Source organism: Mastigoproctus giganteus, chromosome 4 (genome assembly GCF_048544385.1).
Source record: "Mastigoproctus giganteus isolate SK-2022 chromosome 4, ASM4854438v1, whole genome shotgun sequence".
In the NCBI taxonomy this organism is placed as follows: Eukaryota; Metazoa; Arthropoda; class Arachnida; order Uropygi; family Thelyphonidae; genus Mastigoproctus; species Mastigoproctus giganteus.
Window position 1 is genome coordinate 229,815,041 of NC_143578.1, and position 16,606 is coordinate 229,831,646.

The window sequence follows — 16,606 nt, forward strand, 5'->3', positions numbered from 1 at the left end:
TTTTTTTTTTTTTTTTTTTGGCATTCTGCCTTTAAAAAAGGTATTGGCACTGCTTATTAACCCCAGGGGCTCAGGTTCCTGAGCTGGATATCATCATTCTTCTCTTCTTGGTGATTCCCCCTCCCCCTCTCTCTAGGGGTAATCCATAAATTTTTTTTTTTTGACTGGTGCAGCATAAGGCTTCCTTGCAACATATGGCTAATAATAATTGCAGCTGCTAAAATAATTACTTTAATATATTCTTTTAATATATTTATATTCCAGAGAAAACAAGGGACTTGGTAGTTATAAAATTATGCAGGACCAACTAGACAGGAACACAGCTACATTGCAGTTGCAGCATGGATTTGTTAATGGGGAATCTTGTCTACCAAGATGACTGGATACTGTAACAAAGGAACTAGATGCAAAAAATAATTTGACTTGACATACACATTTCAGAAAATACTTCTGAAATTGTTGTGCATAAAAGTCTATTGAACAAATTGAAGCAGTGTGGCATTAATGGCAAGTTAATACAGATAAATAATGTGGATAAAGGGATGGTTCGGTGGGAAAAAGCAGTTTTTATCAATGGGGAAATCCCCCAGGCTTCAGTGGTGGGCGCACTACTGTTTTCTATATTTATTAACGATATTTCTTCCTCTTGCTCAGAATAATCACCTGAGAGGGCATAAATTCAAATTGAGGAAAGACAGATGTAGGATAGATGTGCGGAAATTTGCCTTTAGCCAGCGGGTGGTTGGTGGGTGGAACAGACTTCCATCCCTTGTCGTGGAAGTTGATAGCCTAAATAAGTTTAAGGCTCAGCTGGACAGGTATTTCGAACGAACAGAGGGGTGAAGTGGAAGTGGTTATTTTTATTTATTTATGTTACTTTTTTTTTTTTTTTTTTTGGCTGATGCTGCATAAGCTTGCTTTCTTGCATCAAATGCCTCTACTAATGCTAATGCTATTGATAAAGGTACATTAGGCTTAAGTTTACAGATGATACGAAGGTTGGCTAATGACAGTAACCAGGATATGTTACTGCAACATGATCTCAAAAAATTATACAGATGGGTTTGAGAAGTGGCAATTGAAGCTTAACCTTGACAAATACAAGGTACTACACATGGGTGGCAATAATTCTAGATTAACATACCAACTGAATAGTACTACACTCAAGATAGTAGAAAATGAAAAGAACCTGTAACTGCAGTCCTCTGAGCAATGCAGACAGGCTACCAGGACAGCTCATGGGATTTTGTCAATGATATACAGGAATTTTGTGAGAACGTAAAGAGGAAATAATCCCATTGTATAAAGCAGCATTTCCCAAACGTTTTAGTCAGGGAACACTTTTCAACTCGCAACATTTTCACGGAACACTTACGAAACACAAGTTTAGTGGGAGCCAAAGAACTGTTTGCTAATATTTTATTACATACTGCACACTGTGCATCAGGAGCATTTTTATTTCCAACACATGTAAAGTTGAAATTCAAATAACTATCATTATGCTTTCGTTTTGGTCTTTTATTAGTTGGTTCCTGTTTTTTCACTTCAGATTTTTGAAGAACAAAAGGCTGCAATTGTTCATGCTCACTTTGTTTATTTTCATCGACCACAGTTGCACTAATAGAAGTACTTTGCTCCTCGTTTTAAAGTTCCTTTTTTGAACCACAAATCCACAATCACATATTTTAATAATAATATTTCAAAATACTAATAATTATCAAAAAAAAATTTATACAAGGAAGTGAGTTTAGTTATGATATCAGTTCGCTTCCTCCTCTCCTTTAACCCGTGTACTTCAGGCTAAATTGCATAAGAATGGTATACTAGATCACCACATTGCTACTTTTCCATAGGTGTCATTACCTCTATGCAAAACCTGCCAAAATAAAGTGTTCCGGGGTCTATTTGATTATTGGTCTATGCCAGTATATTAATAACCGGAAAAAAAAAAAAAAAAAAAAAAAGTTAAATATTATATTATACAAAAGTGGTGTATGCTACAAATATGCAAAATTTATTTATTTTATTATTTTAATTATTAATTATGATTTTTAGCAGAACACTTGTTCATATCTCACGGAACACAGTTTGGGAAACGCTGGTATAAAGCAATGGTTAGGCCACATCTTGAGTACCTGTATACATGTCCAGACACCTCATTTCAGGAAAGATCTGCTGTAACAGGTACAGAAAAGAGCAATGAGAATAGTGAAGGGAACAAATGGGTACTTTACCAGTACTGCAAATTGCAGCATCTACAGACTAGGCAACTGCTTTAAATACATCTAACTGATGTATTTAAAGCTATAAATGGATTGAGTAAGCTCAATGCTGATGGAATCCTTCCTCTTACTCAGACCACACACAAAGGAGCATAAATTCAAGTTGAAGAAGAAGCTGCAAATTATTCAGCCAGCTGGTACTTTATTGTTGGAACAAGTGCTTCCGTTTGGTGTTGTGGGTAGTTGGAATAAATTAAAACTAGACAAGCTATTAGAGGGGATAGACAGGTGATATGTTTGGGAAGGCCTCCGTAGCCAAGTGGTCAGAAGCGGCAGTGCAGTAGCATACGCTCCTTGAGTAGACCGGGGTTCAAGCCCCTGACTGCTGAATATGGTCAATCTGCCAACCTGCACTGGACCAGCATTATGGTCCATTTTCCTTCAACATGAATTATTGAGGAGGCTTCCATCCTGCAGTGGGTTGATAATGGCTGCAGTTTACCTTTTTTTTGGCTGACACTGCATAAGCTTTCTTTCCTGCATTGTTTGGCACCACTAATACATCACAAATAAATTGGCAGTTCTGTGTAAAACTTGTAGAGAGTTTTATGAGATGTCTCTGTATAATCAACTGAAGTCTCATTTCCTGGACTTATATCATTGTAAATGACAAACTTCAACATGTGATGTGATAAAATAAATCAATAATTCTTTATTACATGATACAGGTTTGGAAACCTCATTTTTGGAAGGACATAGATCTGTTGAAGAGGGTACAAGGAAGAGCAATGAGATTAATTGGACACACGCATTCTTAACAAGAAAGGTCTGTAAATTACAGCATCTAGAAACACTAAGCATCTCTGTAAAGACCTAACTGTGGTGTTCAAGGCCTTAAAGGAATTGAGTGAATGAAATGCTGACAGCATCTTTACCGTACCTGCGATAAATAATACACATAGGGAGACAAAGGATTGGAAAAATTTATTTTTGAGCAAATTAAGTGGACAAAGGGTTTTCCCCCCCCCCTGATGATGTACACACTTACTTCCTTACATAATTTTGCCAACACTAATAAAAAAAATAAAAACATGGCTACAGGCAATATCCCAACAGAGAAACTTCAAGAGGGGTTTACATGGTAAAAATAAAGTATAAAAATTATACTACTCATGGATTACAAGAAAAAAAAAAAAAAACTATAAAAATCAAAAACTAAAAAGTTCAAGACACTGCATGATCTATCCAGTTATATTAAAGGAGGCAGCAAAGGAAGTAAGCAAACCCTTAGACATAATTATGAGAACTTTCTTGGACTCAGGAGAGGTCCCAATGGACTGGAGGTGCAAATGTATCACCAATTCAAAAAGATGATTCAAAAGGCAACACAAGTAACTATAGACCTGTTAGTTTAACTTGTGTTCCAAGGAAAATAATGGAATCACTGGTTAAAGAAGCATTGCAGGATCATCTAGACAAGACTGCAGTAATAGTTAAGGCACAGCATGGGTTTGTTAAAGGGAAGTCTTTTCTGACCAATTTGATTGGATACTATGATGTGGTCACAAAGGAACTGAATGCCAAAGATAATTTTGATATCATATACTTGGATTTCAGGAAAGCTTTTGATACTGTCGCACAAACTGGAGAGGTATGGCATCAAGGGTAAGTTGCCACAATGGATAAAGGGATGGTTGAGTGGGAGATGACAGAGTGGTAATCAATGGACAGTGCTCGTCATGGTCAAATGTTATTAGTGGAGTTCCCCAGGGTTCAATGTTGGGCCCATTATTGTTTTGTTTATTTATCAATAATATTGATGAAGGTGTATCAGGTTTAATGTCCAAGTTTGCAGATGATACAAAGGTTGGCAGGGTTGTTAATGACAGTAAGCTACTCCAACTGGATCTCAATAAGTTGGGCAAATGGGCTGAGAAGTGGAACATTGACAAATGCAAAGTACTGCATATGGGTAGCAATAACTAAAGAGAAACGTACCAACTGTGTGGTACTACGCTCAGGAAAGAGGAAAGTGAAAAAGCTGGGGGTAATTGTTCAGTCAAATGTGAAGTTTGCTGAGCAGTGCAGATGGGCTGCAGGGAAGGTCATGGATTCTTGTCAATGATATATAGGAAGGACCAGGCTAGCAGGGCCAGGGAGGTGATTATCCCATTATACAAGGCAATGGTTAGTTAACAGAGTATTGTGTACACGTTTGGAGACCTCATTTTAGGAAGGATGTAGAGTTGCTAGAACAAGTACAAAGAAGGGCAACAAGATTGGTGAGGGGAACAAAGGGGTGCTCTTACCAAGAAAGGTTCTGCAAATTGCAGTGCTTGGACAGTAGGCACCTGCGAGGTGATCTGATTGAGGTATATAAGGCTTTGAATGGGATGAGCAAGCCGAATGCTGATGGGATCTTCCTCTTTCTCAGATTAACAACTTGAGAGGGCATAAATTCAAATTGAGAAAAGACAGTTGTAGAATAGATGCGTGGAAATTTGCCTTTAGTCAGCAGGTAGTTGATTGGTGGAACAAACTTCCATCTTTTGTTGTGGAAGTTGATAGCCTAAATAAATTTAAGGCTCAGCTGGACAGGCATTTGGAACAAATGGAGGGGTGAAATGGGAGGGGCTTTTTTGGTTTTTTTTTTTGCTAATGTTAACATAAATTAGGCCCTCTATCACTTAGTACTATGCATAAGTTGAGAGCTGAGAAGACAGAAGATACCTGTTGACATTAGACTTGAAATATTGTAGAGTGTGATTTTTGGGAAACAAATGATAGAAGGTTGTTCCAAAAAATAGAAGTAAAAGAGATAAATGATGGGGAGAAAAAGTCGGTTGTGACTTTTGTAATTGGACAGTGAATGGATGCTGACTACATGCAGCAAGTGTTTGGACTGGTTTGGAAGAGAGTGGGACAATTGCAGATGCCAACAGAAATTAATAATTCCGATAGAAGTATATATAGAAAAGGCATGTATCAGAATCTGAGCACCTATGAGGCAGAGTGGAGAAACTGAAAAAGATGTGTCATTAATTAACCTCACTGCTCTCTTCTGAATGGAGTGAGAAGCTTTATAAAGGTTTCACACATTACACATTACCCCAGTTATGGGAAAAATAATCCATAAGTATTTATGTAAGGCAACTTTGTACACAGTGAGTAGTTGTTTGGAAGAAAAGTGATACTAAGTGCAAAAAGAAAACCCAGTTCTTTGGTGCAGAGGAAGCAATATTTGTGATGTGTTTATACCAAAAAAGATTAGAAGTCAGGATAATTCCTAATAGAGATGTGATCACATCTAGAAATCAGAGGGTCATCATCAGAGGGGGGGGGGGAACTTAGGACTGAGTTAGCATTAGCATTAGCAGAGGCATATGATGCAAGAAAGCAAGCTTATTCAGCATCAGCCAAAAAAAAAAAAAAAACACACACCACTCCCATTTCACCCCTCCATTCGTTCGAAATACCTGTCCAGTTGAGCTTTAAATTTGTTTAGGCTATCAACTTCAACAACAAGTGATGGAAGTCGGTTCCACCAACCAACCACCTGCTGGCCAAAGGCAAATTTCCGCACATCTATCCGACATCCGTCCTTCCTCAATTTGAATTTATGCCCTCTGAGGTGATTATTCTGAGCAAGATGAAGAATCCCATTGGCATTGAGCATGCTCAAACCATTCAAAGCCTTATACACCTCTATCAGATCACCTCGCCGGTGCCTAGTCTCCAGACTCTGTAATTTGCAAAACTTAAGCCTTTCTTCGTAAGAGCAACCTTTTGTTCCATTCACTAATCTTGTTGCCCTTCTCTGTACCCGTTCCAGCAGCTCTACATCCTTCTTGAAATGAGGCCTCCAGACCTGTATACAGTACTCAAGATGTGGCCTAACCATTGCCTTATACAAGGAAATAATCACCTCCTTATCCTGCTAGAAAAATTCCTGTATATCATTGACAAGACACCATGAGCTACTCTTGCAGCTTCTGCACTGCTCAGAGAACTTCATATCTGCACTGCACAATTACCCCCAGGTCCTTTCATTCTCCACCACTGTCAGTGTAGTACGGCAGAGTTGATACGTTGCTCTGGGGTTACTGTTTCCCATATGTGGTACTTTACATTCTGTCAATGTTAAACTTCATTTGCCACCTCTCAGCCCATCTGTTCAACCTTTCCAGATCCTGTTGCAGCAGCATAGCGTCAGTAGTTACTTAACAACCCTGCCAACCTTTGTATCATCTGCAAACTTGGACATTAAACTTGATATCCCATCATCAATATCATTCATAAACACTGAAAACAACAACGGACCCAACACTGAACCCTGAGGAACTCCACTAATAACATTAGTCTACATTGAGCAGTGTCCATTGATTACCACTCTCTGTCTTCTGCCACTCAACCAGCCCCTTATCCATAGCAGCAATTTGCCTCCAATGCCACACTGCTCCAATTTGTGTAGCAGTCTTCCATGTGCAACAGTATCAAAAGCCTTTCTAAGATCCAAATATATAATATCAAAGTTATTCCCTGCATCCAGTTCTTTTGTGACTACATCATAGTATCCAATCAAATTGGTCAGGCAAGACCTGCCCTTAACAAAACCATGCTGCGTCTGAGCTATAACTGAATTCTTGTCTAGATGATCCTGCAGTGCTTCTTTAACCAGTGCCTCCCTTAATTTACCTGGAACAGAAGTTAAACTAACAGGTCTATAATTACTTGTGTCAGCCTTTGATCCTCCTTTGTGAATTGGGGTTACATTTGCACATCTCCAGTCTATGGGTACCTCCCCTGAGTCCAAAGAAGCTCTCATAATTATGGCTAGGGGTTTGCTTACTTCTTTTGCTGCCTCCTTTAATATAACTGGATAGATCCCATCCACCCCCAGGTGCCTTTTTTATGTTTATCCTCAACAATCTCTCCTCCACTTTCCTCTCAGTTATTACAAAATCATCCAGCTCACTGCCAATGTTTACTTTACCTACATCATTCTCCTTCCTGAATAACTCCTCATGCGTGAATGTAGATGCAAAATACTCGTTTAGATTGTTAGCCACCTGAGCATGATCCTCAACTGTTGAAACATTAATATCCAGTGGACCAATCTGATTCATCCCTTTCCTTCTTGAGTTTAAATATGTAAAGAACTCTTTTCTGTTTTTCTTTGCATCCTTTGCCAAGGATTTTTCGTAGTCTGCCTTTGCTTGCCTAATCCCCTTTGTGACTTGGTTACAGACCAACTTATATCTATCATAGGCTTCCATGTCACCCATTAATTTGTATGTATCCCATGCATTTTTCTTCTCTGCCACATGTCTCATTAGTTCATCTGACAACCATTTAGGCCTAAACCTTGAACAATATTTCTTAGTTGGTATGTAAAGCCTAGTAGCCTCCAAGATTAGTTCCTTGAATGCTTCCCATTTTGAGTTTGCTGTTGGTAACATCATCAGTTGGTCCCACTGTATAGAATTTAAATACTGTCTCAGACCATCATAGTCGCCTTTACGAAAACAAAAACCCTTCCCTTTACCTCTGATGGTAGTTACCTCCTTGAGTAAATCCCACTTCAACACACTGTGATCACTGCCACCTAGTGGTTCATTTATCTGCAGATTCTTAATGCATGAAGAATCACTACTGATAATCAGATCAAGAGTATTGCTCCCTCTTGTTGCCTCACGAACATGCTGATGTAGAAAACAATCATCCAATAAATCCACAAAAGCCTTGCTAGTGTGCGAGTGACCAACCCACAAATTCCAGTCAATATCTGGGAAATTAAAATCCCCCATTATAAGACTCTCTGATTTACTGGCCCACTATTTCCCTGTACAATATCTTATTATACTCATCAGTGTCATTAGGCCTATAGCACACTCCTACTCTCAATTTTGATTTCCCTATGCTTATGTCACACCAAACTGACTCGACACTGCCCTGTCCATCGATGTCGACTGGCTTCACTTCCTTGGACTTTATGTGTTTCTTAATTAATAGCATAACCCCTCCTCCCCTCCTGTCCTGTCTATCCTTTCTATATACATTGTATTCCCCAAATTCCAGTTCCGCATTACTTATATCTGTGTGACACCACGTCTCTGATATCCCAACAATATCTGCCCTTGATGTTTTGAGCAATACCTCAAATTCATCAAATTTATTTACCAAACTCCTAGCATTGGTGTACACGCAGGTATACATGCACCTGTTTCTATTCTTAGCTACCCTAACACAACCCATGTGTTTACTTGTACCGCAATGACTCCCAGCAGTCTCTGAAATATCCTGCATCTTGTTTTTCAGGCTTCTGCTCATTTCAATAGAAGCAGTGCAAGAATCACTTCCACCTCTGCCAGTGGCTACTGTTAATCTATTAGTCCTTGTATCCCCCCCCAACTAGCAGTTTTCCGACCCACCTAACACTGCCTCGACAGCATCAGCAAAAATTCTTGCACCCTTTCTATTTAAGTGTATCCCATCCCTGTAGAAGCAATCTCTCCTGTTAACAAGTACAGTCCAGGCTGAAAAAAATTCTATCCCTTGAGCCTTGCACAATCCCTCCAGGGCCGAATTGATCGACAAGGCTCTCATCATATACTCCCTCCTATCGTGTCTGGGCAGAATTGCAGACACTTTCAAATTCAACCCTAATTCACGGCTTTTTTTCAACAGTGACCTGTACTTGCTAAGTAATTCCGCCGGTCTCCTACTCTTAATATCATTAGTATTGAAGCATTGAGGAGTTTTAGGATTGAAGTCAAAATCTGCTTGTTTAGAAGACTATGACAAACACTATCAAAGCCATAGAAAGGTTAACAGCAACTGCCTCAGTTTGACCAAATTTTCCATTGAATTCGTCCAAAAATGATCAACATAAACCAAAATATCACCAGTGGATGACAGTAGCAGAATCCAAATAGGCAATCACTGATCAGATAGAAGGTTAAGATGTTTTAAGAGTTGCCAGTTGATGGATTTTCCGTTACTTAGGAAAGAAAAAAAATAAGTGCAATGGGACAATAACTGTAAGGGAAAGATTAGTCTCTTTTTATGAACTGGTAAGATATGAACAAATTTCCAAACAAAAAGATAAACACCGGTGGAATAAGAAAATATAAAAAGGTGATACAGAACAGAAGCAAGCTCAGAAACAGATTTTGAGAACAAGTGAAAAAAAACAGACAACAGGACCTGGAGCTTTTTTTTAGCATCAAGATTCAAAAGAATTCTTTTGATTCTTCTGTCAGAAGACCACAGGAGGCATTGAATGGAATGTATTGGAAAGAATGTGTTTTATCCAGACTCATGATATAAGAGGAGAAAAATAGGTTGCCAATAAGATGGCTTACAGACAGCTTAAAACCTGCCAACATATCTGATTTGTTTAGAATCATCTGGAAAAATATTTCCTGTCAGTCAAAAGAAAGGGAAAAATTATCTGCTATATAAGCCACAAAGGTGGCAAAACCATATAATGTGAAGATGATTTTACAATGCCAGAATGGAAACAGAACTAAAATATGCAGCATCGGCTTTGTGAAACAAGAATGCTAAAGAAAAAGAAAATAAATAAAATTATGTATTTAAGTCTTGGCCAATTTCACAACTAATTCAAACTGAAAAAGATGGCCTAAAAAATTAGAGATTCTGGTGTGCAGAGAAATGACTCAAATCAACTCTAGTTGGGAAAAAAAAATGACATCACCTACATAAGACATAAGTACTTGTATTGTAAATGAGTTCAGAGAAAATGGTTACGTAAAATCTGTTGACATATCCAATGATTTACTTAGAATTAGCTTCGGGAAAAAAAAAAAAAAAAGTGCTAAATGAATCACAGATGGAAAAATTGTGAAGAAAGTTTAACAATGCCAGAATAAATCCAGAACCAAAAGTGGAAGATATAGGTAATACATATATCCAGCTTATAATTATAAGTTTGTTTATAATTCCAGGAAATATAGTGAACAAACAACTTACAACAAAAAAAAAATGTTGTAACATCACAGTTAAAAGTAACTTATCCATGATCTCAAAACAGAAGATCACACTAAAATAGGCCTAAAATTGCATAAAGAAATAAAAGCAATTTCTTGGAAATTGCTCTGTACTGCTTCAAAAAAAGCTGGAAATAAGCTTGTTTAAACATCATAACCATGAAAGAACAAATCTAAAAATTAGATTTGCTGTCTTGAATGCAGTTTGGAATGTCATCTTTCATCCTGGGAATGGGCACATTTTAACAGAACTAGCTTCCTTTATATCAAAACTCAATATTTATTTTCACTTAATTTTGGTAGATACGTTGCTTAATAGCTGTATAGTTCTCCGGTTCTAAAATTTTAATAATAAGGTTGTCTATTTTGTTTTGTTACAATAGCTAAATAAATTTTATAATATAATTTTCTCTAGTTTTTAGTGACAAGAGCCACTATAAACTAGTTCTAATAAATAATGCATTCTAACAACTAATGATTAACTAAAACTAACTAATAATTCCTAATAAATAATTACTCATTTCTACAACAATGTCTCAGTAGAATTGTCCCTGCTTTTTCAAAACTAATGGGAGGTGTCAGTATTTAACATTAAATACTAACACCTCCATAAAATAAGAGGTACTTAATTTTAATGAACAGCTACTTCTGATCTTCTACAACAGCAGCTGATTGGCATGAGCAAACTACCTACTGAATTTTTGATTAACCTTCACTTCATCTAAAGGAGAGGGAAAAAATGCTCATTGTTAAAAACAACTTCCATAATAACTACAATTAATTTATATTCTTTGCTATGGATCAGTACTAAATTAATAATATTTTAGTTCCTTAAAATACATTCAAATGTCATCCTTATTTACCTAAAATAAAATTAAATTAAAAAGAAGTACTGGAGCCCCAAGACAGTTATCTTTGTGCAACAGCTTTCCTGAAATGACTTCTGCCGGTTAATAACCAGTGAGGTTGCATGATTTAACTGATACTATGATACTTGAACACTGAATTGCAAATACTTAAGTCTACTAACAAAATGCTCTCAGGAGAGCCATTTTGTCACCAACATGTCATTCTCATAAAAGATATTGTCTCCTCCACACATTTATACATAGGAAAGAACAGATGATAATCTTAACTTTGGCGTATCCTGAAATAAGAGAAAAATAATCTTTTGGAAAATAAAACGAAAGCACAAGGTGATCAGAAAATGACATTCATTATCAAATTATTTTGAGCTTTTGTTGACAAGTCCATTGTATGTAAAAAAAAAAAAACTGGCAAATGCTATGCTTTTAACATCAATTTTAATACGAAAAAAAGAACATAAGATTCATTAAATGGAAATCAAGCTGGATAGGGTCACATGCCCAGTGTGTGTCAGCAAACTGATTTCAAAGCATTCATCTCCAAACTAGTAGCTGCTCACTATAATGGAAAACATTCTACTCAGAATAGCATTGATAGATCATAAAAATCCAACTTCTCCCAAATATCAATTAAATCATTTTCACGATAACATGAACAAGATACTCAAATGCAAACAGTCAAACCTCTTGTCCGCTTTATTCTTTTACCTTCACTTAATCCAAAAAAAATATATATATGTAGATAATAATTGTAATAATAAATACATTTAAAAAAAATTATATACCACATACATTAAACTTGAAACATCAGCTGTTATAAATAAAACTGAATACCAGTATTTTTGTTTTATTACAGGGTAAGAAACCTTCATTTAAAATTATTTGCATATATTTTTTTCAGATTCTTTATATCATTTACAATTTTTTTTTCAAAATACTCACCTATAGTTGATATGAACGTTGGACTGAAGGAGTCATCAGAAAAGCGGAATAAAATGCACGTTTTTCCTACCCCAGAATCTCCAATCAAAAGCAACTTAAAAAGCAAATCGTACGTTTTCTTCGCCATTTTAGAATTTTTCAAGATATTCTACAAAGCGAATCACCAAAAAATTTACGAATAACTTGTGAGCAAAATAAATAGCACTTGATATTCTAATTAACTAAGCTTCCTTACGCTTACGAAGGCGTGGTAGTTACGATTTTTTTTCTTTTTTTTCTTTTACGTTACGACCAAAACTGCATTAAAGGGCTAACCTGAAGATCGGTTAATGCTCCTGTCAAAAACTGCATACAATTCGTAAACACTTCTCGAAACAAGAAATTGCTAATTAAACTGAATAAACTCACTTTTATTATTCTATTACTCTTAAGCTATTTAACAGCTAAGCCTAATTTATTGTTGAATCTGATATAGCCGCATGAACTTTGTATCGTCATCCATGTGCTAAGGTCGCAGCAACACTGATCATTTCCACCATGAAACCAACTGATATGACGATTTTGTTTACAGCATTACCTTTAAAAAACACTAGCACATAAACTGCATTATCCAAGCAAGGGAAACACGAGGTACCATTAAAGAAATCTGAAGAATGGCAAAGGTAGAAGTCACAGACACGCACTCACATAAGCAACGTTCGACAAATGGCTAAACGTGCCATTTAGTCCCCAGTTCACTATGCGAGTCTGCGTTTACTGCTAAAATTCATTTCCCGTGACGTCATTTGTTAGAGATAAAGGCAGAGGATATCCGCCAAACGAATGCCTGTTTCTTAACTACGCAGATTGTAAATCTTATTTTCAAGTGGACATTTTTCTCAATTTGCTAACAGTCTCTTGACCACAGAAGGACAGGTATAAATAATGATTGCTGTGAACTATTTCGATAAGTTATTCTTTTTAAACTTTCGAGTAAAATTATTATTAAATTATGAGACAGCAAACAGAAATTATAATGGTATCATATAATTCAAACATAGTTATTTATTTAAGCAGCTACAAAACGGCAAATAAACATGCCTTAGTGTGCAGCAACACTAATAAAGTTACACAGCTTCAAAGCAGAGACTTGGAATACAAATTGCATCTGATAAAAAAAAATGGAAAAAGTACGTAAATGAAGAAAAAAAAAGTAATTTAAGAGCTCAGGTAAGTAGTGACTCTTGAAGTGTCCAGGGGTATCAGATATCTCCAAGTTTGCTTTGTTGATTGATCTTGCAGACCTGTTATAGTAGTAGTAATATCCAGAATTAGTATAGGATGGTTTAAGCAGTGGATGGCTCTTTTCGATGCATTTAAGTTAATTTGTGAGATGAGGTGAGGGCAATTTATGTCACCATTGATGGTCAAATAGTACATCGGCTTCTATCTTCTTTTTTTTCAGCGTTTCAAGTCCAAAGGGTAAGATTTCTCATTATATTCTAATCCACTTTTGAAACAGACCTATTGCATTGCTTTTTTTTTTTTTTTTTGATATTATCAATTTCTTCTTTTTGGTAAGCTGTATGTGGGGGCCTGATCTGGGAGGCATATTCCAGGGCTGACCTAACATAAATTTTGGAAATATATATGAATAGTGCCAATTGGTTGAAGTCTTGGTTAATGCTTTTAAGAAATCCTAGTTTTTTGCTAGCCGCCCTAACAATTTTGAGACATGAATATCAAAGGAAAGCGATTCTTTAATGAAAATACACAAATTTTTGGCAGAACTAACTTTTTTGATCGCTTTGTTGTTGATACTATAAGAAAAGTTAACTTTGTTGATTTTTTTATGTGTACATTGTACATTGGCAAAACTCATTAGCGCACACTTATTCTTTTAACACATACAATGTGTGTGTGTGTTTTTTTTAACACATGATGTGTCAACTAGAAACGCCGTCAACTCATTTCACTGATTTCTTAGAACTCGCTACATTTGTTTTCTATTAAACGGACACTACTCTACTGAAAAAAATAATCCACAAACTTAGCGAAGAAAAGTAGGTCAAGTGGTCGATTGATTATTTTCATGTACAAATGCCATAATAATCACATCTCAACCCCCGTAGTACAGGATGGTCAACAACAGGAAATGGGTCTAATTTATTTGGGAGGGAAGAAGGAAATAGCATTCTGTAATTCTCAGTTATGACCCTAATAATACATATGAACTTTACTGAAAAGGGGTCGATTTATGCACAGATGCATAAGGTGCTACTTTAGGGTTTTTCATTAAAGAACAGCTCAAGGAAATGGTTTGAAAGGTCCTCTTACAGGCACCTTTCTAGAAGCCTATAGGATAGCCCATTTATTTCAATTACGCCTACCCTCGTGATCAGCATGTGTGTAAATATTTATACGGCGCCCCATTAATTAAAAACATCAGAAAATAATAAAAGGTAAAATTCAACGAATTTTACCTTTGGCCTCCTGGCGCCTGTGTGCGTAGCACACATTGCACATGTGGACGATGCTCCCCTCCTCGTGGTTAGCACAGTTGGTAGAATCGCCGTCCTCCTCACACCGAGTGAAAAAGACCTCATTTCGAGTCTCGTCGATGAAGGGAGAAGATTTTGCGCCCTTTTTCACAGCTTGGATGAGTTAGTAGGTCTCAGGAGAGGGTAACATGCTTTTTTTTCTTCCTCCAGCAAAACAGAAAATCGGCCCAAGAACACAGACAGGATGGATATAAGGAGCAATATGGCCTTAGTCGTTGATGTTCCTGAAACCCTACTACAATACTGCGCCTCAGGCAGTGGCAGTCTAAATCCGTCTCTATCACTGAAACGAATTAATATAACATAAAATCACTTAAACGGATTAATATAAATACTATCAGAATAGATTGATAAAATTGAAAAAAACAATAATAAATAAGATTATGCGAACACATGCCTAGTAAAATGGTTATTCATATTAATACACATGATTAGCACAGTTTGTAGAATCGTCGTCCTCCCCGCACTGAGTAAAAAAGACCTGACTTCGAATCCCGTCCATAAATGGAGGATACATGTTTGCTTTTTCTTATCCACATTTTACCATTTGGTAATAGAAAGCTATTAAGTGCTCGATAATTCCTATATTCTGTTATATTATGAAATCAACAGGGATTACCTTTATTTTTGATATAGGACGCTTCTTTTTCAACCAACACTCCTAGTCCAACGCATTAACAATTATTTGTAATGGCGATACAAAAAAATTTGTGAAGAATCTTAAACATCTTCCCCACTGTCAGAACAATAATGATCCAAACCCCACAGTCTCAATATTGAGCGCTCAACCCAACTCCAGTCTACAACCACCAGACATTAAAATTAAATTTTAATTTCAATGTCGTTTGACTTAATGTTTTCCTTACTGGCAGAAGTATGGTGGTTGTAGAGCGGAGCTGGGTTGAGCACTCAATATTGACACTTTGGGGTTTAGATCACTATCGTTCGGACAGTGGGGAAGACGATTAACATTTTTCATAAATTTTATATCGCCATTACAAATAATTGTAAATGCTTTGAACCAAGAGAGTTGGTTGAAAAAGAAGCGTCCTATATCAAAAATAAAGGTAATCCTTATTGATTTCATAATTTTTTACAATCGAAAACTGCATACGCATTTTTAAAATTAAAATAGTCATAACTCTGCAAACTTTCACAATCGAACGCATGTTTATATGAATTTTTTTTTTTCTGGAAGAGCAGCCTACATATTATGAAACATCCTGAATACAAGAAGCCCCCCAAGACCACCCTTCCCGATAGGGCCGTTGGTAGAATCAGTTCTCGAAGAATTTTTATGGGCCTTATTTTTGACAACGTGGCTGAGTTAGCATTAACATCAGTAAAGGCACATGATACAAGAAAGCAAGTTTATATAGAATCAGCCGAAAAAAAACAACCTTCTCATTTCACCCGTCCACCCGGTCCAAGTGTTTGTCTAGCTCTGCCTTAACTTTATTTAAGCTATCAACTTCTACAACGACAGATGGAAGTTGGTTCCAGCAATCAACCACCCGCTGGCTAAAGGCAACCTTCCACACATCTATTCTACAACTGTCTTTATTCAGTTTGAATTTATTTCCTCTCAGGCGATTTTTCTGAGCAAGAGGAAGAATCCCATCAGCATTGAGCATACTCAAACCATTCAAGGCTTTATACACCTCAATCAGATCACCTCGCAGGTGACTAGTCTCAAGACACAAACTGCAAAATTTAAGCCTTTCTTCATAAAACCAACAATTCACTAATCTTGGTGCCCTTCTCTGTACTCGTTCTCTTCTCTTCTCTTCTTCTCTGTTCTTCTTCTCTGTTCTCTCTTCTTCTCTGTACTCGTTCCAACAGCTCTACCTCCTTCTTAAAATGAGGCCTCCAGACCTGTATACAGTACTTAAGGTGTGGTGTCACCATTGCCTTATAAAAGGGAAAAATCACCTCCTTATCCCTGCTAGGATTTTTCCTGTATATCATTAACAAGACACCATGAACTAAACTTGCAGACCAGCTGCACTGCTCAGAAAACTTCA

General features: G+C 36.8%; 1 protein-coding gene across 1 annotated transcript in view; it reads right to left on the reverse strand.

Annotated features, from left to right (window-relative positions):
* Positions 1–12,797, reverse strand: part of Rab10 (RAS oncogene family member Rab10) — a 136,662-nt gene extending 123,865 nt beyond the window's left edge. The window contains exon 1 of the mRNA XM_090371203.1: positions 12,043–12,797. Coding sequence (XP_090227329.1) covers positions 12,043–12,169 — 127 coding nt within the window. The 5' untranslated portion in view covers positions 12,170–12,797. The remainder of the gene's footprint in view (positions 1–12,042) is intronic.
* Between the last annotated feature and the right edge of the window lie 3,809 nt (positions 12,798–16,606).